Source organism: Notolabrus celidotus, chromosome 15 (assembly GCF_009762535.1).
Source record: "Notolabrus celidotus isolate fNotCel1 chromosome 15, fNotCel1.pri, whole genome shotgun sequence".
NCBI lineage: Eukaryota > Metazoa > Chordata > Actinopteri > Labriformes > Labridae > Notolabrus > Notolabrus celidotus.
Window position 1 is genome coordinate 32370915 of NC_048286.1, and position 25677 is coordinate 32396591.

Genomic DNA, 25677 nt, shown 5'->3' on the forward strand with positions numbered 1-25677 from the left:
TGAAAGAAGGAAATGACGAGATAAGAAAAGGAGACATATATGGAAATGGAAAGAAAAAGAGAGAAGAAAGAAAGGAAGAAAGAAGAAAGAAGAAAAGTGAAGAAAGAAAGAAAGAAAAGAAAGAACGAAGGAGAGAAAGAAAGAAAGAAAGAAAGAAAGAAAGAAGGAGAGAAAGTAAGGGAATGCGAAAGAAAGGTAAAGAAATAAGAAAGAAAGAAGAATAAGAAAGAAGAACCGAAATAAAGAAAGAAGGAGAGAAAGAAGGAGAGAAAGTAAAGGGAATTGGAAAGAAAGAAAAGAAAAGCAAAAAGAAAGAAGAAGAAAGAAAGCAGAAAAGAAAAGAAAGAAGAAAGAAAGAAAGAAAGAAAGAAAGAAGGAGAGAAAGTAAGGGAATGCGAAAGAAAGGAAAGAAAGAAAGAAAGAAAGAAAGAAAGAAAGAAAGAAAGAAAGAAAGAAAGAAAGAAAGAAAGAAAGAAGGAGAGAAAGAAGGAGAGAAAGTAAGGGAATGCGAAAGAAAGAAAGAAGAAAGAATGAACGACAGACCCAAAAAAGGAATCTACAGCAGAGATCCAGAGGAACCTACGAGACAAGGGAGCTCAGGGACTCCAGAAAGGTCTATGGTTAGTAACTTTAATGGGACAGGAAGAGTTAATGTTTTCTTAATTCACTTTTGAACAGATCAGTCTGACTCACTCCTCACACATTCATTTTACAAACAGACATTTGAGGAGTGATAAGAACACATCGTAAACCTGACTGAAGGCTGCAGGTGGATGTTAGAGAGGTGGTGGTGCTGAACATGTGAGTACAGATCTAATGCGGGGCAGCAGCGGGGATGTCTGAGTCGACTGGAAATCTGTCAGTTTAAATGGTCCGCCAAATTCAGAGGAAACAAATGTAAGGGGATTGCGATAACAACGCGTGTCAAGTGTGAATCAGTGCAGCTCGAGTTGTCTGAGAGCCCTGAGGCCATCTCTCCATATGTGTCAAAACTCTCACGCCAGGTTAACACAGAGGACAGAGAGTGCAGAGCTGAATACTGAGTTCTGTCATTACTGAGAGATGCTGTTGAAGAGATAACTTGGAGAATCATTGAAGGATCTCAGCTGTGGATGAGAAACACTACTGAGACATGTGAACGTGTTGAACCCTGTAAGAGGTTCTGTAAGAGCAGGCTGTTCAGGCTGTTCAGGCGGTGTGTTGTGAAAGTAGATCAGTTCTGTTGTTAAGAGAAGATGTGAGCCAAGAGATGAGATGCAAAATGTTCTTAGAGATTCCTAAAGAGTGGCTATATGACAACTTTTATTCAAACTCTAAAATGAAGCTTTTATTTTGGTACTAACCTAGTGGAAGTACCAAAATAAAAGCTTCATAAAGCGATACAGATATCCCAATCATAGTCTGTCAGTATGACTCCAGTGGGTTATAGTCAGACTGCCCGCTGTGAAAATGCTGGATAGGCAGTTTTGGAGGCTATAAAGAGATTTCACAATGCTCAGAGACAGAACTGACCCAGTCTATACGGACAAGCTAAGAATCAGAAGAATCAGAATCAGAATCAGCTTTATTCGCCAAGTATGCTTGAACACACAAGGAATTTGACTTTGGTAAACTGTGCTCTCTTTGTACAAGGCATAAGAATAGGAATAAGAATAAGAACTACAATAAAAAATAAAATGAAAATATAATAACAATAACCTTAGCTATAAATACAAAGAAACAACAAATAGCTTGACTAATATGTACAGGCTAAAATAATATGATAAAGTGCAGTGGTGAGTTGCAGAGGTAGTTTTACATTATAAAATAGAAGTTAAATAATACAAAAAATAGAAATATGGAATTCTGCTTGAGAATTGTTGCATTGTATATCTACATGTATATTTACAGAGAGTATTTATCTGACAGGTATGACACTGTTATGGTTTAGTGTTCATCAGAGTGACAGCCTGGGGGAAGAAACTGTTCTTATGGCGGGTTGTTTTGGCGCACAGTGATCTGTAGCGCCTGCCGGAGGGGAGGAGTTTGAAGAATTTATGTCCAGGGTGTGAGGGGTCAGCGGTAATGCTCCCTGCCCGTTTCCTGGCCCGGGACCGGTACAAGTCCTGGATGGGGGGCAGGTCGACACCGATGATTTTCTCTGCAGTCCTTATAGTCCGCTGCAGTCTGTGTTTGTCTAGTTTGGTTGCAGAGCCAAACCAGACAGTGATGGAGGTACACAGAACAGACTGGATGATGGAGGTGTAGAACATGATCAGCAGCTCCTGGGGCAGGTTGAACTTCCTGAGCTGACGCAGGAAGTACATCCTCTGCTGGGCCTTTTTTCTGATTGTGTCTATGTGGGAGGTCCACCTCAGGTCCCGGGAAATAGTGGATCCCAGGAACCTGAAAGAGTCCACAGTAGACACAGTGCTGTTCAGGATGGTGAGGGGGGGGAGTGGGGGGGGGCTTCTCCTGAAGTCCACTGTCATCTAAGTTGCTATTGCTAAGTCTGTATAACTCTATGATGCTTTTATTTCGGTATTTCTGCTAGGATCGCAGAGCTACATTTAACATTTAACAACATACCCTACGCCGGGGGTCCGCGTAGCTCCCGTACCTACGCCGAGGCCTACGCACGTAGCTGACGTGCACCTCCTCCAAAATGTAACTCCCCGTTGAGCCGACGCGGACCGCAAGCTCTGTGATTGGTCCGCTCGGCGGCTTTGTCTTTCCCGCATTTACAACACTTCCGGGATCCCGGACATCGGCCGCACATCGGCCGTGTATTTCATCTCCTCCTCTCTATTCTTCATGTAATCATGTCTGTATGATAAACAGCAACATGTATCAGCTGTAGATTAACATAACACGCTCTGAAACTCTGTGGAAAAGTAAACAGAGATCGTAGCAGGACCGGAAGCAGGCGGCCGGCTATCAGAGAGACCCATAGACTGTAAAAAATATGGACGTAGTATCCGTGACGTCACCCATCTGTTTCTGAAGAGCTGTTTTGAGACCAATCAGCTGCGGCAGCCATATTGCTTCTGTCGAGCCAGTGTGACGTAAAGAGGCGGGCTTTGAGCCTCCTAGCCAACAGCTGCAGTGTTCCTGCAGGCAGCTGTGCCTCTCATTGGAAGACTAGTAATCTCAATATCTTCGAAATTGCCGAATTAGAAAAAAATTCACCCCCCTCACAGTGAGAGGACGTCGAGAAATTAGCTATCCAGACTACACTCATCTTTTGTACCAGGCTGTAAACATGTTTATTAATGCTGCAAAGATCGTCTTTTCACCATTCATGTGTATGTGACTTCCGGTACTTCCGGAGCCAGCCTCAAGCGGATCCTCGATGAACTGCAGCTTCTAACACTTCCGCATTGGACTCATATTTTTAGACCGGAGGTTGCCGCTTGGAGAGACCACACTGGCCTCAGGCATTTCGGCGGAGAATTACTGCGCGACACGGTCACACCAACGCACAAGTATGTGGGGCTCATGTCCGCGTCAGCCCCTGCTGCGTAGGGGAGACGCAGAAGTATAAATCAGCCTTAAGACTACATCTAAAATAGCCGGCAAAATTAACCCTGATATATACACACATATGTTCACATCTGCACATATTTCTGCTGTCTTGATTAGTTGTTAATTAGTTAATTAGTTGACACTTATGTTGTTGTTAATTGCTTTAGTAGTGTTAAATACTTTTCCAGTGAAGCTCATGTTTCTGTGTAGTCCTGCTCGTTATTCTGCAGCCTGAAAGCGACCTTTTCTACCCTGGTTATTTCCATCGCTGCGGTGATCCATTCTTTATAAGATGGTGCGTTAGATTCAATCCAGTTAGCCATGATGACTTTTTTTGTGACCATACAGACAGAGGAGACATTTTTCTGTTCTTTGAAGAAACATCATTAAGGCTATGGAGGTCTCCAAGTATCCATGTTTGTGGTGTGAGCGGTATGACTGATTTATCTTGATAAAGTTGCATTCCTGCGTCGTCCAACACAACATCACACAGAATTATAAAAGCGCCCACAGCTGACTGCCCTCTTCTGTGTGCTGTAACAATGAACCAGAAATCTCATACAGATAATCATGTAGAGGCCAAAGTGGGCGGTCCCTCTGTGCCGCACCGAGACGAGAACAAGCCAGAGAGGATGCCGCGGGGGGACTTACAGCTCTGAGAGTGTCGGCGGTCTGGGATCTGGATTGTATTCTTTTCAAAGTGCTCACTGCTGATGACCTACATTTACTGCTCCTCTGGGGATTCTTATACGATTATCCAAGAGGGTATATGGAAGCACACAGAGGCACGTACACATACATATACATGTATATAATTCAGTCATGCACACTGTGGTCACACTGCACAGTACACAGTTAGCTCCACATGGCTGACAGTAGAGCTGGTAGATATTTATGCAATGCCCAAAGACACGATTTATCCACTTGGTCCCCGTCCTGCATCTAAATCATCTCCACAGGACTTTCACAGGTTCACTCTGCATTCATATTCATTAGCTGCTAACACACAAGGTACAACAACACAGAAAGGAAATGAGCGCTATCCTTGAAGAGACAACACGGAAAACAACAGCTCTGATTGCTACCTCGAGGAAATGTTATTACCTGGTTATTTAATCTTGTAAGGACTAACACGACTTTGTATCATCAAAGAAAGGTTTCCTACTTTGTTCAGTGTGTTTATCTCACACATCAAAGTGTGAAGTACCTGTGAAGCCATAAGATATCGTGCAGATAAGACGCTGCCTGGGGATTGAGGGGTCGAAGCTGTTATATAGTAAGATATAAGATGCATTACTGATGTGACACACAAGGTCCACTTCACACATTTTGCAGGTGATATTTTCTTTGCTGCACCACGGGTGAAATGCTCCTAGACTTTCAAAGTTTTTCAAAGTGATGGTGATGCATCCACCAGCTCTATTTGTTTACCTGTGACAATCTTGTTGCAGTTTTGCAGGACTCAGCAAAGATGGTAAAGGCTGGTTTATACTCCTGCGTCTCCCCTACGCAGCAGGGGCTGACGTGTTCGATGTGTCCGTGTCGTGCAGCAATTCTTCACCGAAACCATAGACTGTATAAATAATGGACGTAGTATCTGTGACGTTGCTCTGTTCCTGAGCGCTGTTTTGAAGCCAATCGTTGGCGGCAGCCATATTGGAAATGCAGGACTCAACCAGGCAGAGTGTGACGTAAAGGGGCGGAGTTTGAGCCTCCTAGCCAACAGCTATGTGTTCCCGTCCAGGAGTCAAGTCAGTCATGTCCTTATTTGGGCAAAAACTCAAAAATTCACACACCCTGTACAGTGTGTGCCGATAGAGAAATTAGCTTCGTAGAGCTGCTGCAAAGATCGTCTTCTTTGAATTGGTGTGTATGTGGTTTCCGGTGTTTCTGCAGCCAGCCTCAAGCGGATTCTTGATGAGTTGCAGTTTATAACACTTCCTCATGGGCTTCATCGTTTGAGACCGGAGGTTGCCGCTTGGCCGAAACGCTTGAGGGCAGTGTGGTCTCTCTGTGTCACAGTTATCACCTGCCACACCTGCTCAGCCTCTCAGCCCACTACATTTCCACTCCCCTTCGTTTACCTGAACCACACTCTCCTCATTAAGCCAACACAAATCACCTGTTTCTCATTACCTGCTGCCGGTATTTAAGTCCCGGTTTCAGCTCACTCAGTGCCAGATTGTTCTCACTGCAAATGCAAGACTCTCCAGCACTTTTCCTCGGACTGATCTCCCGGTTTCGACCCTGCCTGTCCCCGACCTTCCTTCCTCGTTTCTGCCCTGGTAACTACCTCAGCCTTCTGTCCCCGACCAAGAGATTTGCCTGCTCCTCGTCTGTTTCCAGCCTGATCCTCCACACAGCGAAACCAGCATCTCAACAGACATTGTGTGACCGGGTTAGTAAAGACTGTTACCTGCTGTTTCCTCCGGGCTCCAGTGTGCTGCTTTTGGGTTCACCCTCACACCCGTAACACTCTGATAGCCGGTCGCCTGCTTCCGGCCCCGCTATGATGTCTGTTTACTTTTCCACAGAGATTCAAAGCGTGTTATGTTAATCTACAGCTGATACATGTTGCTGTTTATCACACAGACATGATTACAGGGAAGAACAGAGAGGAGATGAAATTCACAAGTGCTCTAAATATGGGAAAATACAATGCCGCCGAGCGGACCAATCACAGGGCTTGCGGACTGCGTCGGTTCCATGCGTAGTTACAGTTTGGAGGAGGTGCACGTCAGCTACGTTTACTGACATGTTTTTCTCCCATCAGTGTTCATCTCTGCTACATAGGTCAGATACTACGGTGGCTGAGAAGTGCAATGCAGATTTACAAAGGATAAAACACATTTGCAAAGTTGAAGACAAATTTGCATTTTGGATACATGTTTACATTTTTTTTTTAAACAAAATGACATTAAACACTTTTACCAAGAACAAAACAAATTTACATTCAAGAAAACAAATTAAGAAAATCAGAAACACTTCAACAAGAGACGCAACATTTTTGCCTGAAACAAATTTACAAATGACGGTAAAGGAATGTACAAGATACAGGAAGTGCAGCAGTGAGGGGTTTATGGGTTTTCAAAATAAAAAACATCTGTAATATGAATAATTTATATGTATTTGATATTAACAGCCCTGTTTACACTAAAATATCCTGATTCAAACTGATAAGAGAACATCTCAAAATGTTTTCCTGCCAATCACAGCTGGATCTGATTTGGAATTTCAACATAAAAACCGTTGGAAATTGAACATATTCCAATGATTTTGGATAAAGTGAGATTATTATCAAAATCCCAGTTTGCACTGAAAACTGTTCCATTATTATTTTTTTTTTTTTTTTATATTTTTGGCCTTTTTGCCGTTATTTGAAACAACAGCTGGAGAGAGACAGGAAATATGGGGAGCAGAGAGTGGGGGAAGACATGCAGGAAATGGTCAACCGGCTGGGAATCGAACCGGCGACCCCTGCGACAAGGACTGCAGCCTCTGTACGTGGGGTGCCCAGACCGCTAGGCCACCAGCGCCCCAAAAACTGTTCCATTATTAATCTGAATTAAAATGACTGACTGGGAACTGGGATTTTGTTCATAATCTCTGATTGAAAATATCCAGGATTATTGCTATCTTTTCACATTTCAAATGGCTGATTGTTCTTTATTACACATAAGATCAAGCTGTGATTGGCAGGATTACATTGTGAGGGTGTCCTCTATTAGTCTGAACTATAATGAGTCAGTGGAAACTGAGATTTGTTCATCATCTCTGTCTGGAAATATCCAGAAGTATCGCTATTTTTTCTAAATTTCTTTTGGCTTTTATTTTGAAAGGACACATCAGAAAGATTGGCAAGACAGTACGTTCCTTTCCTTTGTAAATTTGCATTGCACTTCCCAGCCACCCTATAATACAGTGAGTGATTCAAAAGCAAGTGGAAATAAAAGATCATTTGGATGGCTCTTAAAGATCTTAAAGGGAGAGATTAGTGGAGCAGCTCTGTGAGGTCTGTGCTTAATGAGGGAGGAGAACGACAGATTGAAGACATGCAGGAGACTTCAACAACATGATAGAAAAAAAATGACGTAGAGACACAAAGATGGGAGTGAGACACTGAACATGGGTGTGACTGAGAGAGTGACAAAGGCTGCTGGAGGTTTCAGTGTAGCAGAGCAGGCTGATGAGCCATGTACGCTCAGTTAATCACCTCCTCACAGATCCCGCTCTCCCACCAGCCTTCTCTGAGCTCTGCATTCAGCCGCCGAGGGCACACTTGACATCAACCATATAACTTTCGCATAAAGAAAAGACTTTGAGAGATTAGCCTTCGTGCAGTACTCTCTAAAAAGCCTCTCTGCAATACCTAAGTGATGTTTGACCTTTGTTAAATGTGGTTCTGTAAAACGGTGAACAGGAGGCAGGGTATTCCTAGATTGTTGACAAAGCCCATTCAGGTTTTTGTGCTTTTTTCTGGATATAATTCCTCTTGTTCATGTCGACGCAGCGACAGGGAATAGAGCCCTTATTGCAAAGAACTGGAGCTGTGCACAGATTCAGATTGAAAGTTTGGTTGCTCAAGTCTGATCTAATAACCATAATCAGCATCTCTTCAGTATCTCCTCCTTCCCATGCCTGACTCTGTGTGCCCAGAAAATGTGTCTCCCTGGTGCTAACCCGGCTCGTAGGCCATGAAAAATAAAGACGAAAGGAGCGAAAGTTTCTAAAGTAGATAAATAATTGAATACACATTGAATGAAATAAGAAAACTGATAAACAACAATGTACACGTGGAGTGTAAAGTGTGTAAGATCAGTAGTGTGTGTGTGTGGGTGTGTGAACATGGAGTAGTGAGAGGTGTTGAAGAGTGCACTAATAAAAGTCTCACTGAGGGAAAGGATGCAAACGCCGGTGTGGCGTGGGGAGAGAGAGAGAGAGAGAGAGAGAGAGAGAGAGAGAGAGAGAGAGAGAGAGAGAGAGAGAGAGAGAGAGAGAGAGAGAGAGAGAGAGAGAGAGAGAGAGAGAGAGAGAGAGAGAGAGAGAGAGAGAGAGAGAGAGAGAGAGAGAGAGAGAGAGAGAGAGAGAGAGAGAGCAAGGCAACAGGAAGCAGAGGGCTCAGATGCTCCCACTCTGAGACCCTGGGGCCAATCAGCACTACTGTCACCTGACAAGTGTCACTCATGTTTTCTTCTTCTCTTGATATTTAATGCAGTTAGTATTCTTCTTCTTCTGTTACTTAATGCAGTTAGAAAACAGCTTTAAGATGCTCTGTAGCCACCATCTGGTGGGAATACAGTATTACAACCAGACACTGGTAAAACAATGAAAATGTACTTTTAGTAGTATTGTAGTACTCAAGACCGGTCTTGGTCTCAAGACATGCACCCTGGCCTCAGACATGTCTTGGTCTCGGTGCACCCTGGTCTCGGACATGTCCTTGTCTCGGTGCACCCTGGTCTCGGACATGCCTTGGTCTCGGTGCCCCCTGGTCTCGGACATGCCTTGGTCTCGGTGCACCCTGGTCTCGGACATGTCTTGGTCTCGGTGCACCCTGGTCTTGGACATGCCTTGGTCTCGGTGCACCCTGGTCTCGGACATGTCTTGGTCTCGGTGCACCCTGGTCTCGGACATGTCCGGGTCTCAGTGCACCCTGGTCTCGGACATGCCTTGGTCTCGGTGCACCCTGGTCTCGGACATGCCTTGGTCTCGGTGCACTCTGGTCTCGGACATGCCTTGGTCTCGGTGTACCCTGGTCTTGGACATGCCTTGGTCTCGGTGCACCCTGGTCTCGGACATGTCTTGGCCGGACATGCCTTGGTCTCGGTGCACCCTGGTCTCGGACATGTCCTTGTCTCGGTGCACCCTGGTCTCGGACATGCCTTGGTCTCGGTGCACCCTGGTCTCGGACATGCCTTGGTCTCGGTGCACCCTGGTCTCGGACATGTCTTGGTCTCGGTGCACCCTGGTCTCGGACATGCCTTGGTCTCAGTGCACTCTGGTCTCGGACATGCCTTGGTCTCGGTGCACCCTGGTCTTGGACATGCCTTGGTCTCGGTGCACCCTGGTCTCGGACATGTCTTGGCCGGACATGCCTTGGTCTCGGTGCACCCTGGTCTCGGACATGTCCTTGTCTCGGTGCACCCTGGTCTCGGACATGTCTTGGTCTCGGTGCACCCTGGTCTCGGACATGCCTTGGTCTCGGTGCACCCTGGTCTCGGACATGTCTTGGTCTCGGTGCACCCTGGTCTTGGACATGCCTTGGTCTCGGTGCACCCTGGTCTCGGACATGTCTTGGTCTCGGTGCACCCTGGTCTCGGACATGTCCTTGTCTCAGTGCACCCTGGTCTCGGACATGCCTTGGTCTCGGTGCACCCTAGTCTCGGACATGCCTTGGTCTCGGTGCACCCTGGTCTCGGACATGTCTTGGTCTCGGTTAATGTGGTTAATGTGGTCTACTTTGTTAGGTACTGTGAATATTTTCTCTTTTAAAATGAGAAAATATTCACAGTAACTCTTTGATTTTTAGCAAGTGAAGGAATATTCAAACATTTGAAAATCATGTCCCATCCCTAATGTCAATTAGTATTGCCACCAGAACATAAACCCACAAGCAGGGGCCTTCACAACATCAATAGCAACAACAACATAAAGGAACCTTACTTATTGAGCTACATCACATCATTTCAGCTGATTGACTGTTTCACTGCACTCTGACCTTTGCTGAATTCTCTTCCTCCTCCACATCCCGGCTCAAGGAGAATGGAGCGTCACCATGAAAGGAAAAATGATTAGTACCACCTATAGAGGTTTAATGAGCAGAAGATGCTCCAAACTTCAGCATATTGCTCAAGACTTGTTTTTAAGATTTGTGATCATGAATTCAGGGGCTGGAGCTTCCTGGAGAGCAGAAAAGGAGGAGGACGTGATTTTTGGTTTATTTCAAATAGAAATCAGATTTCTCAAACCCCAACTTTAACAAATAGATTCAATCTCACTGCTTTCTGGTAAAGTCTACTTCACTGCACTCACAGAGCAGCCGACATTGATCTGACATTGATGCCGGTGGTCATGCAGGCCAGTTGAGCTGATGGCACTCGGCCATGTTGGAGATAAATGTATCTGAGCAGCGGAGAGGCCAGAGAGTGCAGCTGTTACTGACGCCCACTTCACAAGGTCATGACCAAAAACTGTGCAGGGAAAAAGTTTGAATCATTTAAAGTGATCCTGTCATACAATGAATGTGGAGTCATCAAGTTTACTCCAGCTTGTGTCTGAGTTCAGCTTCAACTAATGGAGGCTTCAGAGAATGGAGAAGTGAAGTTATATTTGAGTAGCATCCTCAAACTCAACAGTAAAAAGACTGAGCTCATGTTTGTGGCCCCCAAGCCACCTCCGCTCAGGAAGGTTGGAGATCTCCTCCTCCATGTGGATGGCTGTTCCATCTCCCCATCTCCTGAAGTCCACAACCTGGGTGTCATTCTTGACTCCACCCTCTCCTTCCAGTCACACATCAAATCAGGCACAAAGTCTGCCTTCTATCACCTCGAGAACATCTCCAGGCTGCGTCCATCTCTGCTGGATTACTGCAATGGAGTCCAGTTCTGGGTACCCAGCAATGCCCTGGACAGGCTCCAATACGTGCAGAACTCAGCTGCCAGGGTTCTCATGCATACCAAGCCCTGGCAGCACATCACCCCCACTCTCATTCACCTCCACTGGCTCCCTGTAAAGTACTGCATCACCTATAAGCTCCTCCTCCTTACCTACAAATCCCTGCATGCCCTCGCCCCCCCAATACCTGGCTGACCTCCTCCACCAACACACATCCCGGAACCTATACAGTCTTCGGACCTGGGTCTCCTCTCCATCCCCCCGGACTAAGCTGCTGACCTTCGGGGGCAGAGACATCCTCAGCGCCCCAACCCTGGACACTTTTAAAGAAGCAGTCAAAACGCACCTTTTCCTCAAGACCTTTCCCCGTTAGATCCCCACCTACCCCCCCAGACCTCCTACCTGACCCTGTGAAGCGACCTTGGGTTTCTTGAAAGGCGCTATATAAATATCAGTTATTATTATTACAACCCCTGTTATCACCTGAACACATCTACTCATGTGAAGATTGTTGTTGGAACCAGTTGATGATGAAGCAGAGAACATTATCACACCTTTATGGATGAGTTGAAGGAAAGCAGGTTAGGGGGGATGGAGGAAAGCTTTGTGGTATGGAAGAATTGATCAAGGAAGAGAGACGGGGAAACAAGAGAGAGAGAGAGCATTAGCTGGATATGAAAGAGTGACTGTACCGAGGGACTGAGGCAGACCAATAAAGCGACCATGCGGTTTCTTGACGCGGTTCATATCAGTCAGAGGAGCTGACATCAGAGAGCAAAAGGCTAAAGATCCCTCTTTCAAAGGAGGCCCCTGTGAACCTTTAGCATTCTGCTGATGCATCAAAGACCAAGTGATGAGGCGCCCTGACCCTGTCCGAGAGAGCCACCAGAACATTCTGCTGAAACACTCGAAAAACAGAGAGCCAGCTGTGTCTGGAGACGAGCAGAGGAACGGAGACATGGAGGAGGGAGACTTTTACTCCCTGCTAATCTACCTCCCTCCACGAGGATTTATTCATATAGCATGTCCGGGCCTCAGGCGCCCCTACAGCCAACACTCTAAGTTTGTTTCTAAGTCTGAGTTTTACAGAAACAGATGGAGGAAGCTGGAGAGAGATGTGAGGGAGGGTTCTGGTTATTACAGTTATATTCCACTAATCTGCAAAAGTTACTCACTACTTTAGCTTTGAAGTCAGCTCATGAATTTCCTTTTCTGTTCTGAAATCTGATCCTAAGACAGTAAACTGTGTTTGTGTTGTTCTGTTTGTCTCAGTGGTTTAGTCGTACCTGTGTATCGTGCATCGCCACGGTTGAACGTGGAGCAAACACAGAGCATCACTCAGATCAGGCAGTTCATGTAGAGGTGGTAACGATGGCTATAATTCTCCACCTGAGCACACATGGTCATATCTTCAGCCCGTGTTAGAAGGTTTTTGAAATGAAGAATGATACGTATGGTTTGAAATGTTCTCCCTGTTTCCCACTCTGCCCAAACGTACAAACATTCACTGTCCAACCTGAGAGAGCGTGTTGAGCTCAAGCGGTGACCTCTGGTCTTAAACGATGAAGCCCATGCGGAAGTGTTATAAACTGCAATACATTGAGAATCCGCTTGAGGCTGGCTGCAGAAACACCGTAAACCACATAGACATGAATGGGAAAAAGATGATCTTTGCAGCATTAATAAACATGTTTACAGCCTGGTTCAAAAACACAGCTTGGCCCTACGAAGCTAACTTCTCTATCGGCACACACTGTACGGGGGGTGAATTTTTTTTCTAACGCGACAGTTCAGAAGATATTAAGATTACGAGTTTTTGCCCAAATAAGGACATGACTGACTTGACTCCTGGACGGGAACACATAGCTGTTGGCTAAGAGGCTCAAACTCCGCCCCTTTATGTCACACTCTGCCTGGTTGAGTTCTGCATTTCCAATATGGCTGCCGTCAATTGGCTTCAAAACAGCACTCAGGAACAGAGTGACGTCACGGATACTACATCCATATTTTATACAGTCTGTGTTCTAGACCAGCAAACAGTTCGAGACGCTTTGGGACCGGTTTTCCTGGCCGGGAGCCGGTTCACTCACAATCGAAACACAAAAAACTGGTTTTCAGTTAAGCCCCGGCTCCGAACCGGCCCTGAAACTGCCTCAGTTGAAAAGGGTATCTGTCTTAGAGGTGGAAGAGTGACTTTCTTTGATTTCCTCAGAGAGAAAAGGATATGGGAAATCTTTGGTCCGCCTTGTTAAACAGGGTTTGATGGTTTTACAGTCGAAGAGGGGTCCATCCTTTGTCCAATCAACGGTTTCGAACCCACAGATTTTACACCGAGGCGTGACACGAAGGAGGAAACTCTGACATTTAGGAAGCCGACATTAAGAAGCAGCAGACGTTTGACATGTTTTCTTTAATAGGAACAAAATGAGTCATTTCCATCAAAACCTTCAGCTATGAATCATCGCAGCTCTTTCCTGTCCCATGGAGACGAGCCTTTGAGTCTCTCCACAGAGAGCTCTTTGGTCCTCTTGGTGCCCAGTGCTGCCGTCACTTGTGTCACTATGTCTGAGTCTTGGACGTGAGAGCATTTGTTCAATCAGCTGTTAGTGGTTTGATAAGAAAGGGTTAACAGTAGAGTCATGTTTTTATAGCTTGTAATGTTCCTCCTGCTGCCTCGCTTCCAGCAGCTCATTGATATTTAGATATATCATCTGCTAGCTGCATAGCTAACAAGGTGCTTTATCCTCCTCAGGCCTCCTGTTATTTATGGACACACAAGCATGAATAAATGTCATTTCACATGTACTTAGAACTTTCTGTAGCTGATGGCTAAATAAGGAGCATGGTTACTGAGTGTCAAACAATACAGATAAGGATTCAAGGAGAGGAGAGCTGCTCCGCTGCAGCAGGGAGAAGATGGAGACAGATCTAGTCCTGGAGGAAGTGAGCACGCTCGGTAACAGCTCCTCCAGTCGGCCTGCCAAGGACATACTCCAGATTCAAAGCAACAATAATCAGAACAGGCGTCACACTGCTAAATGAATCACAGTGTTATTGATTGAAGGGTATTTTCATGGATATAACCTCTCCCTCCTCTCTGATCTCTTTCCAAGCTAAATAAAAACGATTCATCCTGAGCCCGTCTATCAGGATCTAATTTAGACCTGGTGTGAGGAGGGGAAAGAAAAGCAGAACAGAAAGAGGTCTACAGGTTTTTCTCTTCTTCTTCTTTACAGTAAATAAAAAAGGGTAACATGGAAGAAGAACAGGGGGAGGATGAGTCAACAAACATAAGCAAAGAAAGAAGAGACACAGAGATAGATTCATTGACTGGTTTTACCTCCTGTAAATTTGTCTTCTGTCAGATACAATATCACAAGTGAAAGTTATATTGCCATCTAATCATCCACTTCTGTGTCGCCAATTTCAGAAGCTGCTTTACAAATTACTCGTTTGGTATCAAGGTGAAAGCAGGAAATAGGCCGTGTGTACTCAGATTGCTAGATATTCTTCAAAATGATTTGAACATTTACAAAAATATAAAAAATCACTCAACATCAACTACAAACCAATCTCAGGGTCTTCTCCTGAGAACATGGATCATGTGCTCTACTCATCTACAGATTACAGCCATTTTTAATGACCATATACATCATATCATATAAATCAGGGGCTCCCAAAGTGTGGGTCAGGACCAAGCGTGCCGGATACGGCCCTGGTGGTGAGGCTTTCAGCAGTGTGACTGCCCCCTGGTGGCTGGCTGCAGTATAGATCAAAAATCCGTCTCCCCCATTCATTTGAATGGACTGGAGGAGCTGTTACCGAGCGTGCTCACTTCCTCCAGGACTAGATCTGTCTCCATCTTCTCCCTGCTGCAGCGGAGCAGCTCTCCTCTCCTTGAATCCTTATCTGTATTGTTTGACACTCAGTAACCATGCTCCTTATTTAGCCATCAGCTACCGAAAGTTCTAAGTACACGTGAAATGACATTTATTCATGCTTGTGTGTCCATTCATTTGAATGGGGGAGCAGTCAAACTTTAAAAAATAAATACACGTCGTACGAATGTTTCTCACATCCGTATGCTGTGGTGATATGTAGTTAGTATCTGACTGTTTTGTGTTCAAGGCATAGACTGTATAAAATATGGACGTAGTATCCGTGATGTCACCCATCTGTTCCTGAGAGCTGTTTTGAAGCAAATCGACGGCAGCAGCCATATTGGTAATGCGGAACTCAACCAGGCAGAGTGTGACGTAGTGTGAGCCCCTTAGCCAATGGGTGTGTGTTCCCGACCGGGAGTCAAGTCAGTCATGTCCTTATTTGGGCAAAACTCGTAATCTGAATATCTCCTGAACCGTCACGTTAGAAAAAAATTCACCCCCCGTACAGTGTGTGCCATTAGAGAGATTAGCTTCGTAGGGCCAAGACGTTTTTTGAACCAGGCTGTAAACATGTTTATTAATGCTGCAAAGATCGTCTTTTTCCCATTCATATCTACGTAGTTTCCGGTGTTTCTGCAGCCAGCCTCAAGCGGATTCTCGATGTATTGCAGTTTATAACACTTCCGCATTGGCTTCATCGTTTGAGACCGGAGTTTGCCGCTTGGTTCAAGGCCTCTTTTTTCTGAAAAGTTTATTTTTCGTTAGTTATTAGAGTTTAAAAAAACGGGGTTTTACTTCCTGTTTCCTTTGATTCACAGCCGCTGTAGAACGAAACTTCAAAGGACACACAGCGTCTTGTGACGTCACGCTGTAGGGCGGAGCTTATTACAAAGGCTTCACAGACTCTGGCTGCACAATGGCGGCGCCCAGGAGAGGGATTTTTTGGCTTCAGAACTGTACAACGGGAAGAAGCGGAGCAACGCTGTCCGTTTTTATTTACAGTCTATGGTCAGGACCCCCTGGGGGGGTAATGGGGCATATTGCCCATTATAGTAAAAAATATCTACAGAGATAGTAGCTAAAGTTTAAATAAAAGCTTGAAAATAGAAGATGTAATGAGTTTTCTGCCTTTCTTTGTTTCCAGACGACTCCTAAGTTTAAGGTTAGTGAACAGTGAATTATCAAAAGCATCAGTAGCAGCAGGTTAATTCATAACGGCACAGGAAACACAGACACATGCTCATATAGGTAGGGTTATTTTCTGCAGACCAGCTAAATGAAGCTACATTAAATCACTGTGAGGGACAGTGGGGGTCGCAAGTCTTTGGCACCTATGTAGTTTATTGGATTAGTAATGCTCTTCAATGGATCAGGTAGTTGTGTGTTAGACCCTTATATTACCTCTTAATGTGAATGTTTGAGAGTGCATCAGAGAGAGGATTAATCAGAGACTGAGCACATAAAGGAGAGCACGGTATCAGTCTTTGTCTGGAGTGTTTGACCCATTCAGGGCTTCAGAACCAGAATCAGAAATACTTAATTTATCCCAGGGAGGGAAATTCTAGGGTTGTAGTCAAGACCACATTAACCGAGACTAAGACATGTCCCAGACCAGAGTGCAGTGAGACCATCATGAGAGTTAACAAAATAAAAGACTTCTATTTATTTTATTTACGTTTGCTTTTAATACTATTAACAGCAACAAACAAGGTTTGGTTTTGTCGTTGTTGCCTTTCTTTTGACTCCTTAAGTTTTGTTTGGTCATTGTAAGTTTAACTTTTGATTTAGATTAGAGGTACAACTGTGTTTTCTGTTGCCTGTGATCTCAGAAGAGGTATAGGATGACAGGGACACATCAGTGGTGGCCTCGACCGGTCTTGATATGAAATACGGAGTCCGCCTAGTCCAAGACCGAGACAAGACCGAGTAAAAATGCTTTCGATTCCGAGACGAGACCGAGACCTTAAAGGTGACATATCACGCTTTTTTCATCAATATATATTGGTCTAAGAGGTCCCCAAAACATGTCTTTAAAGTTTATGCTCAAAAAAACACTTTGAGATCAGATTTTGGTCTGCCTGAAAAACCCTCTTCTTCAGTCCTCCTCAGAACACTCTGTTTTCCCTCTGACCACGCCCCCTCAGGAAGTGGATGTGCCTCGGCTCTCCAGCATGTTGATCTAATGTTTACATGTTGGCTGAATATACACGGCTGCTCACAGACCCGCTTTACTTCAACCCTCTGAATCTGATCCTGGCGGACAGGCGCCTGCAGCAGGACCTTTCTGAAGGATTGGTCACAGATTTAGTGTTTCTTGTTGTTTTATTTATCAGTATGTAGACGTGTGTCTTGGTAGACAGCTACGAACATGTAGCTATGTGGCTATGCTAACTAGCGCTAGCACTTATCCATGATAAATAAAAATCATCCACTAGATCTTCAAATCTGCAGACTTGGGGAGTAAAACCGACCTCTGCCAGAAAGGCAGCAGGACCTTTCTGAAGGATTGGTCACAGATTTAGTGTTCTTGTTGTTTTATTTGTCAGTATGTAGACGTGTGTCTTGGTACACAGCTACAGCTACGACTTGTAGCTATGTAGCTATGCTAACTAGCGCTAGCACTTATCCATGTTCAATAAAAATCATCCACTAGATCTTCAAATCTGCAGACGTGGGGAGTAAAACCGACCTTTGTGTTTATTAAGACAGCCTACAACTAGCATGCCTCCCTCCTAAGCTCCTTGTTAGCACACATGTGTGCAGGGAGTGAAAAACGGAGGAGGGATTCATTATTTTATACAGTCTATGGGCTGAACAAGCTCCGAGCTCTGACTTCCTGTTACAGACCGGATATTGTTGTTACGTAACAAAAACACTGAAGTCTGAAACGGCTGGTTTCAGCACACATTTATAGAAAGGTGGAGAAATCAGAACAGGGGCAGAATGGATTCTTTTCATTCTCGGGGGGTTTGTAGACAGGGACACATATTTCAGGTAGAGAACCATTAAAAAGTCCATTTTGCATGATATGTCACCTTTAAATAAGCAGTCTCGGGACCAAGACCGGTCTCGAGTACTACAACAATAGGGAATTCGGTCATTACAGAGCTCTTAAAAACAGTATGAAAAAAAAGTCAAAATATTAATAGAAGAAGGAATAAAATAAGATATAAATACAAATAAAATAAAGATAAATAAAATAAAATAATACTAAATTATATAAAAAAAAGCTCAGAATAGTTAGAATTATCTTTGTACAAAAGTGCTTGGAATGAAGGAGATATGTGCAAGGATGTTGAAATGGCAGGGATATTGCACAGTGATTGTTCTGTGAGAGGAGAGGACTCACAGAGAGGAGTTATACAGTCTCATGTCCACAGGCAGGAATGACTTCCTGTGGCGTTCTGTGGTTCATTTATGGCGTCAACAAGCAGAAGCTAAATGTGTCTGAACTCTTCTCCATGGATTGATTTGACATGACGTGTGATCAGTTTGCCTCTGGTGCTGCTCCTGTTACTGAAAGCTAATAACCATCATCAAGGGGTTCTGACCAATAAGAATCAAGCATCTTACACAGCCGGAAGATCAGTAAGGAGGCCGAGTAAACTATATAATGTAGCTAGAGGTACAGTCAATTATCTCTTACATCAATATAACACATCTTGTTCCTTCTCCGTCTTCTCCCCCCTTTCTCTTTCTCATCCTTCACAGTTTCATCCTGCATCACCACCTACAAGAAAACGCCTCCTCCAGTGCCGCCCCGAACCAGCACCTGCTCCTCAGCCTCCAAGCCCTACATCTCCATCACCGCCCAGAGCAGCACTGAGTCTGCACAGGTACTGCACTGTTTTAACAAACCCTTCATGTAGTTACAGACCATCAAAGCAGCTCTCTGTAATGTACATAATGGGTGAGAGCTGAAAGTACCCTGAGGGCTTATTCACACAAAGAACATATAGGAGCGAACACTTTGAACCATGGAGAGCTTTTCCCTGGAGTTCAGTTTGTATGGATCAGAGGGAATAAACACAGACCGACCTCTGACAGCTCCGTCAGCTGCAACAAGATGCTTCAACGCAGGTCCTGGAGGCTAAATCTGAATAACAGTGACGTATGAATGAGCTGTTCGGTGTTTCTTACATCTTAAAAACATCTCTGTCTTATCTGTTTATTTATTCTTTATTGAACCAGGATGCATACATGGAGGAGGAGGGACCGAGAGGTGACATGACCATCCAATCAGGGCTCAGCAACTCAACAGAAAGCATCGACAGCATGAAGGCTCTGACTGCTGCCATAGAGGCTGCTAATGCACAGGTGAGTGAGTTCACACTGTTAGTGATATTTTTAGTTTTAATGTACAACTCAGGATCTGCTCCGTGCATCCATTCACAATCTGAAAGCACACAGATCATGATGTACGTTACGTCTGCTCTCGTCTCTTCTCCTCGCAGATCCACGGACCGGCCAGTCAGCACATCAGCAACAGCATGGCTGTCAGCATGGCCGTTCCCCCAATGCTGACCAGGGGGCCCGTTATAGAAATCCACCGAGACGACTACAGGAAAGAAGCTTTCAGGAGCAAGGGCAAATGTCTCTCCATAGGCATTCAGGTATTTATGAGACTGAAGTGGGGGTGGAGATACCTCATATCCTTCACAGTAACTTACACACTCAGTAAAGCATTAATACCTACAAGACACTAAAAAGTAGGGGTGAGCCCGACTAAGGATTTGCTTAGTCGAATCTGATCCATCAGATTTTGCCCATAGTCGACGAATAGTGGAATGTTTGTTGTTTTTCCTTATTGACCCAAAGTCTGCATGATGGTGACCGCATGACAATATTACACATAACCCTTTACAATTAAGAGACTCTTATCTTAAAGTAAAAGGGACAACAGAATATTATAAGCATAAACTTAGATTTTTAAATCTATATTGCAAAAACAACGAGGTGATGAAGGAGAGAAAACTCAAATAAGGCCACCATCAGTTAAACATGGAACAACGCTCCACTATAGAGTAAGGAATCAGGAGATATTTAAACAGTGTTCACACAGCAGAGAGCAGCACTGCAGAGGGTAGTTTGTCCAACTTAAGGCTAAACATTTGTATAATGTTCAAAATCAAACCTGAACCAGCTAAAGGGTTTTTAAATCTCTTAACAGAACCTTTTAAAACAGTCTTTCATCGCGTCTTTGTCCGCTTGAGTCTTTTCAAATTGTACGTGAGGAAAACCATCGTGTGTACGGGCAGAAGTGCGCTCCTTGCTTTGTTGACTGTAAATCCTGTCTTTGAGAATATCCTCTCTGATGGTGTGGAGGTTGATGGGATGCTGTGGATTGTTTTTGAGGCTTCGGACAGCTTTGGGTATCCCTCCTCGTTCTTTTGGCCCCGTACAGTTTTTGTGTGGTCCGGTAATCCTTGATCTCACAGTCCTCTTCATGAAGCTGCTCCTCATCTTCATCACTAGTTTTTAGGATCAACTGAAGTTTTATTTCCTGACATTTTGAGCTGCCATGAACGTAGAAAGATTTAAAGACCAGCTGAGGTACGTCTGCTCCACAGGTCCCCGCTAAATGGGAGAGTCCACCTTTAATTACCAGGGGAGATTTAATTACCACTTTAAGGAGATTTAACACTTCAAGAGCTGTTCTCAGATTTACATTAAATAAGTCTATATTTATATAACAATAGGATATATGAGACACTGTTTTTACGGGAAGCAGGAACATTATGTAAAATTAGACATTGAGCACCCCCATGGTTTGAATGGAATGATGACGTTTCATATGCAAATATTCGACTATGAGATTGGCAGTCGACTAAGGCTCGTTAGAACGAATCGCCCAATATTCGACTATTTGGGGTCACCTCTACTAAAAAGTGACCGGGGTTAAGTCTGTGAAGGGGGCACTATGGGAAGAGGGGGAAAAACAGGGAGAGAGTTCAGCATCCTGACTGCCTGGAGGATAAAACTGTCCCTCAGTCTGCTGGTTCTGGCCCAGCAGACTGAGGGACAGTTTTCTACCTACTACCTCCTACATTAACAAAGCCTTGTTAAGATTTAATTCCATTAACAGTAAAAACATTTACAAAAAGATTCAACAAAAATCCCCCAAAACTTTAAGGAAGTACTTTGCTTTGATATAATAATAATAAATTCAGTTTCCTTGTATTTGTTCTGTTTGTCTCCCTCAGGTGGATGGACCAGAGGAGATTCCAGATCCAGAGGACCCATCTAAGTTCACCTCTGTAGGGGTACAAGTGGAGGATGACAGAGGGTGAGGCACACCTCTTTTTTAAAATTGAAAACCCTTCTTCTTCTTCCATTTCTTTGACAATTTATTAGTGCATTACAAAAAGGAAGGACATTTTCTTCCAAAGCATGGATAGGAAACATGTTTACGTGTTTAGATGAATCAGTTCAGCTGAGTTTAAAACCACAGTAAGGCTAGCCACACACAAGATGACTTTAAGACAGATTTAGGGCCTGATTTGCCAATACCAACAATTTGGGCCTCACTGTAAGTGTCAAGTGTGTGGCAGCAGTACAACTATTTTTCCACGTCAGAGCCTCCCTTACCTGGTAGCGTAAATATCAAACATGCTTAATATTTACGATTCCAGGTCAGATTGACAGAATACCAACGAGAGGAGCGGACTGGGAAGTATCATATGATGGATAATGCATAATCACAATGCTCACAAACATGGCAGTGAACGTAAACACCAACATACCCCAAGCCGGGTGGAGTATTGAAAAAGAAGAGCAGCTTGTGGCGTCATCCACCCAGATTATGATCTGTTCCCATACATGTACTCCTCTGTCTTTGTGATGGTCCCTTATCCAGCATCTATTGTTCTTGGTTAACATATATGACAAGTCCATCCCCCATCCAGTATCTTATTATAGTGGCACCAGGCCCTCCTGTAAAGTACAGGATAAGATGTTTCAGTAATGGTGCTGGAGTCTCACCAAACACTCCTAGCTCTCTGAAAAGCTGCAAGGCAAAGTGGTTTCTCTGCAGACACCCACATGCTGCTGATTACACACTCTCCTCTTTGAGACATTTATCCATGATCACTTCACCAACTCTCTGCTACGAGTGCATTCACTAACCTGGAACTCATGCACAGCGTTCACTGGATCCAAACCGCTGTGATCCACTCTCTCTGATGTTAGGAGATCTTTCCTCTGTGAACTGAAGGTTCATTACGTCGCCCCAAATCCTGATTAGAAGGCTGGTATACTTGCTGTTCAACCAGAGAGACTGACAGAAGAAAGCACAGAGTTATAGTTGTCTTGAAAGCTGAAAGCTTTGAGAGCTGTCCGCTGCTCTCGCCTCATTTCAGCTCGTTTACTGGAAATGGATCTGACATCTCGTTGTCGCCTTCTTGAGAAATAATGATCCAAAGAAAAAAGGTCATTTCTTAAAAACATCCTGGTATTTTTACCCTCTCACCTATACTCTCTAATGTATTTCCAAAGACAGGGCACTCTGTGACCTTGAGCAGGTAGAGCTGAATCATTTCTCTCTTTTAAAAACATGAAACCAGCCTCCCCTAGAACTCGTGTAAGAAACTCCCCGATCTCTGGATAACCGAGCTTCTCATCCAGTAAGTGTCATCTCACAAAGTTTGAGCCTTGAGGCAAAGACTGAGATCCTTCAGCTCACAGTGATGCCAGCAGACAAGACTCTGAGTGGATACAAAAGCCAAACTTTGTCTTTCACTCAGTGGTCAGTGTGAACAGCCTGATTATCATCCTCACACATGAGAATAGAGATCTGATCTAATATAATCTCACTCAGAGATCTGTTAGTGGAGATTCATTGAAAGCAGAGTGGTTGTTCAAATGATAATTAATGAGTGATCAAACCATCTTAATGAGGATTCATATTTGGCCAATCTGCTGTCCCGCATGAAACCACAAGCTACTCAAACCTGCCGGGTCACTACAGCACAGCCGACAAACCAGGAAGACTTTTCCCTCAGCGACAGATTCAGTATCCAGCAAATAAAAAGATTAGAAACTGCATGATGTCAGGGGAAACATGACCTTTCAGCCGGACCCAACTTCAAGACAGGATAAGACTCAGTCTTACCCCACCTTAATCCACCATGAGCATTGCACCTCGCAGTATTTAGCAAGTTACAGTGGCGAGGAAAAACTTCCTTTAACAGGCAGAAACCTCCAGCAGGACCAGACTCATGTTAGACACACATCTGCTGAGACCGAGTTGGGTCTGGAAAGGGGATAGAGGAGAATAGGAGATAAAGGGAGCGGTGATAGTGATGAAACGAGTAGTAGTAGCTGTTGCCGTCCGTATCAGTCTGGAACGTCCACAGCAGGAGGACGTCTACAAGACAAGGGAGCTCAGGGACTCCATAAAGGTCTATGGTTAGTAACTTTAATGTGACAGGAAGAGTTAAAGTAAGTGATGGGGGTGTTGTGGGGAAGGGGGTGAGATAGGATCCCAGTGTGTCAGTGCGCCAGTTCCCCCGGCAGTCTAAGCCTATAGCAGCATAACTAAGAGCTGGTCCAAGCCTGATCCAGCTCTAACTATAAGCTTTATCAAAAAGGAAAGTTTGAAGCCTACTCTTAAAAGTAGAGAGGGTGTCTGCCTCCTGGACCCTCCATCTTCACTGTTTATACAAAATTAAGACCATAAATGTGAGTCAACAACCTTTATGTTCCATGACAAAGGCGAGTCATTGAAAGCTACCCGTAGATCTTTGATAATAGCTTGCTGCTGGGTTTTTCAAGACCCCAACCGATCACAGCCTCCATGAGTCATTTACTTAAAGTGAGGAGTTGGTGATATTTGCAGGCCTCAGATTTCTAACTGACAGTGAAGGTGGGCATGCCAAGAAAAGGCAGAAAACAAGAGTAGGAAAGTGTGTGGGTCTAATCTGCGTTACCAGTTACCAGCAAGAAGCACCGTGGTGCACCACCACACTCCACTGCACCATAACTTTTCACAGGACTTCCCTGTGGGTAGCATGCTACGGAAAGACAAGGAGGAACCAGCTGAAAGCAACACGAAGAAACAGCATTCTCCATCCACCCACCCGACACAGAAAGCCAACAAAGAAACAGAGACATCCTTTGAGATGGTGCTCATCCTAACAAAGCACGAGCAGCCTTTCCCTGACGGTAGGATGGTGACGAGAGCAATGACAGCTGAGATATTATTCAGGACCATAAAAGTAGGACTGAAGTAATGTCTGCAGCTCGGTGCAAACACAGAGGCAGGGAGAGCTGTGAGTTGAAGATGCAATGAGCCAGCTGGAGAAGGATCGAATGGTTTTCAGTGCAGTGTGACGGGTCGGTGGACTTTGATCCTCCATCCTGGACCAGAGGAGCGTCTGTGACGAGGCTTTGAATTGACCATATTTATGCTCCAAGCTCGTCATCAACCTCAGTGATCTATGGATCTCTGCCTCTGTGACTGGATCTTTAACATTCCTTGAAGGGCAGACCTTTGCCAGCCTGTCCACCCTGACTCTCTTCACCTGTACCCTTCAATGCTCTACCCTCTCGTGGACTCCCTGTTCCCACCTGTCTGCACGACCCCCTTTAGTTCTATCACCAGTCAACCAATCAATCAATCTTTATTTATAAAGCACCAAATCCCAACAAACGTTATCTGAAGACTCTTTCCAAACAGAGCAGGTCTAGACTATACTCTATGTTCTATTATTAACAAAGACCCAACATCAAGACCGGATAAGATCCAGTCCCATGTTACAGACAGGACTCAGTCTGATCTCATCTTAATCCACCATGAGCAGAGCACTTTGCAGCATTTAGCAAGTTCCAGTGGCAAGGACAAACTTCCTTTAACAGGCAGAAACCTCCAGCAGGACCAGACTCATGTTAGACACACGTCTGCTGAGACCTACTGTTGGAGAGAGGGATAGAAGGAGGGGAAGAAAGAGAGAGAGATGATAGTGGGGAGACGGATAGTAGTAGTTGTAGCAGCTGGAGTCTGGCATGTCCACAGCAGCAGAGATCCAGAGGAACCTACGAGACAAGGGAGCTCAGGGACTCCAGAAAGGTCTAAGAAAAGAGAGAAGAGAGGGAGACCAGATGAAAGAAAAAGAGAGAATAAATGGTGAAAGAATGACAGAAGGAAAGGACGAGATAAGAAAAGGAGACAAAGGATGAAGAAACATGGAATGAAAAAGTGAGAAGGTAAGAGAGGAAGGAAGAAGAAAAGAGAGAAGTGAAGAAAGAAAGAAGAAAGGAAAAAGGAATGAAAGAAAGAAAAGAACAGAAAATAAAAGAAGAAAAGAAAGAAAGAAAGCAGAAAGGAATCAAAAGGAAGAAAGAAAGAATGACAGACCCAAAAAAGGAATCTCCAGCAGAGATCCAGAGGAACCTACGAGACAAGGGAGCTCAGGGACTCCAGAAAGGTCTATGGTTAGTAACTTTAATGGGACAGGAAGAGTTAAAGTAAGAGACAGGCAGAGAGAGGAGAGAGAGGGAAAGACAGGATCCCAGTGTGTCAGTCTAAGCCTATAGCAGCATAACTAAGAGCTGGTCCAAGCCTGATCCAGCTCTAACTATAAGCTTTATCAAAAAGGAAAGTTTGAAGCCTACTCTTAAAATCTCAAGCTTGCTGAAGACTTTCCTGTCATCACTCTGATTATAGCATGGATGAATC

At 44.5% G+C, this 25677-nt stretch overlaps 1 protein-coding gene across 1 annotated transcript in view; it reads left to right on the forward strand.

Annotated features, from left to right (window-relative positions):
• The window catches only part of LOC117826901 (disks large-associated protein 1-like), a 126930-nt gene that overhangs the window by 92214 nt on the left and 9039 nt on the right, over window positions 1-25677 (forward strand). The window contains exons 7-10 of the mRNA XM_034703319.1: window positions 18714-18838; window positions 19194-19319; window positions 19457-19615; window positions 21206-21288. Coding sequence (XP_034559210.1) covers window positions 18714-18838; window positions 19194-19319; window positions 19457-19615; window positions 21206-21288 — 493 coding nt within the window. The remainder of the gene's footprint in view (window positions 1-18713; window positions 18839-19193; window positions 19320-19456; window positions 19616-21205; window positions 21289-25677) is intronic.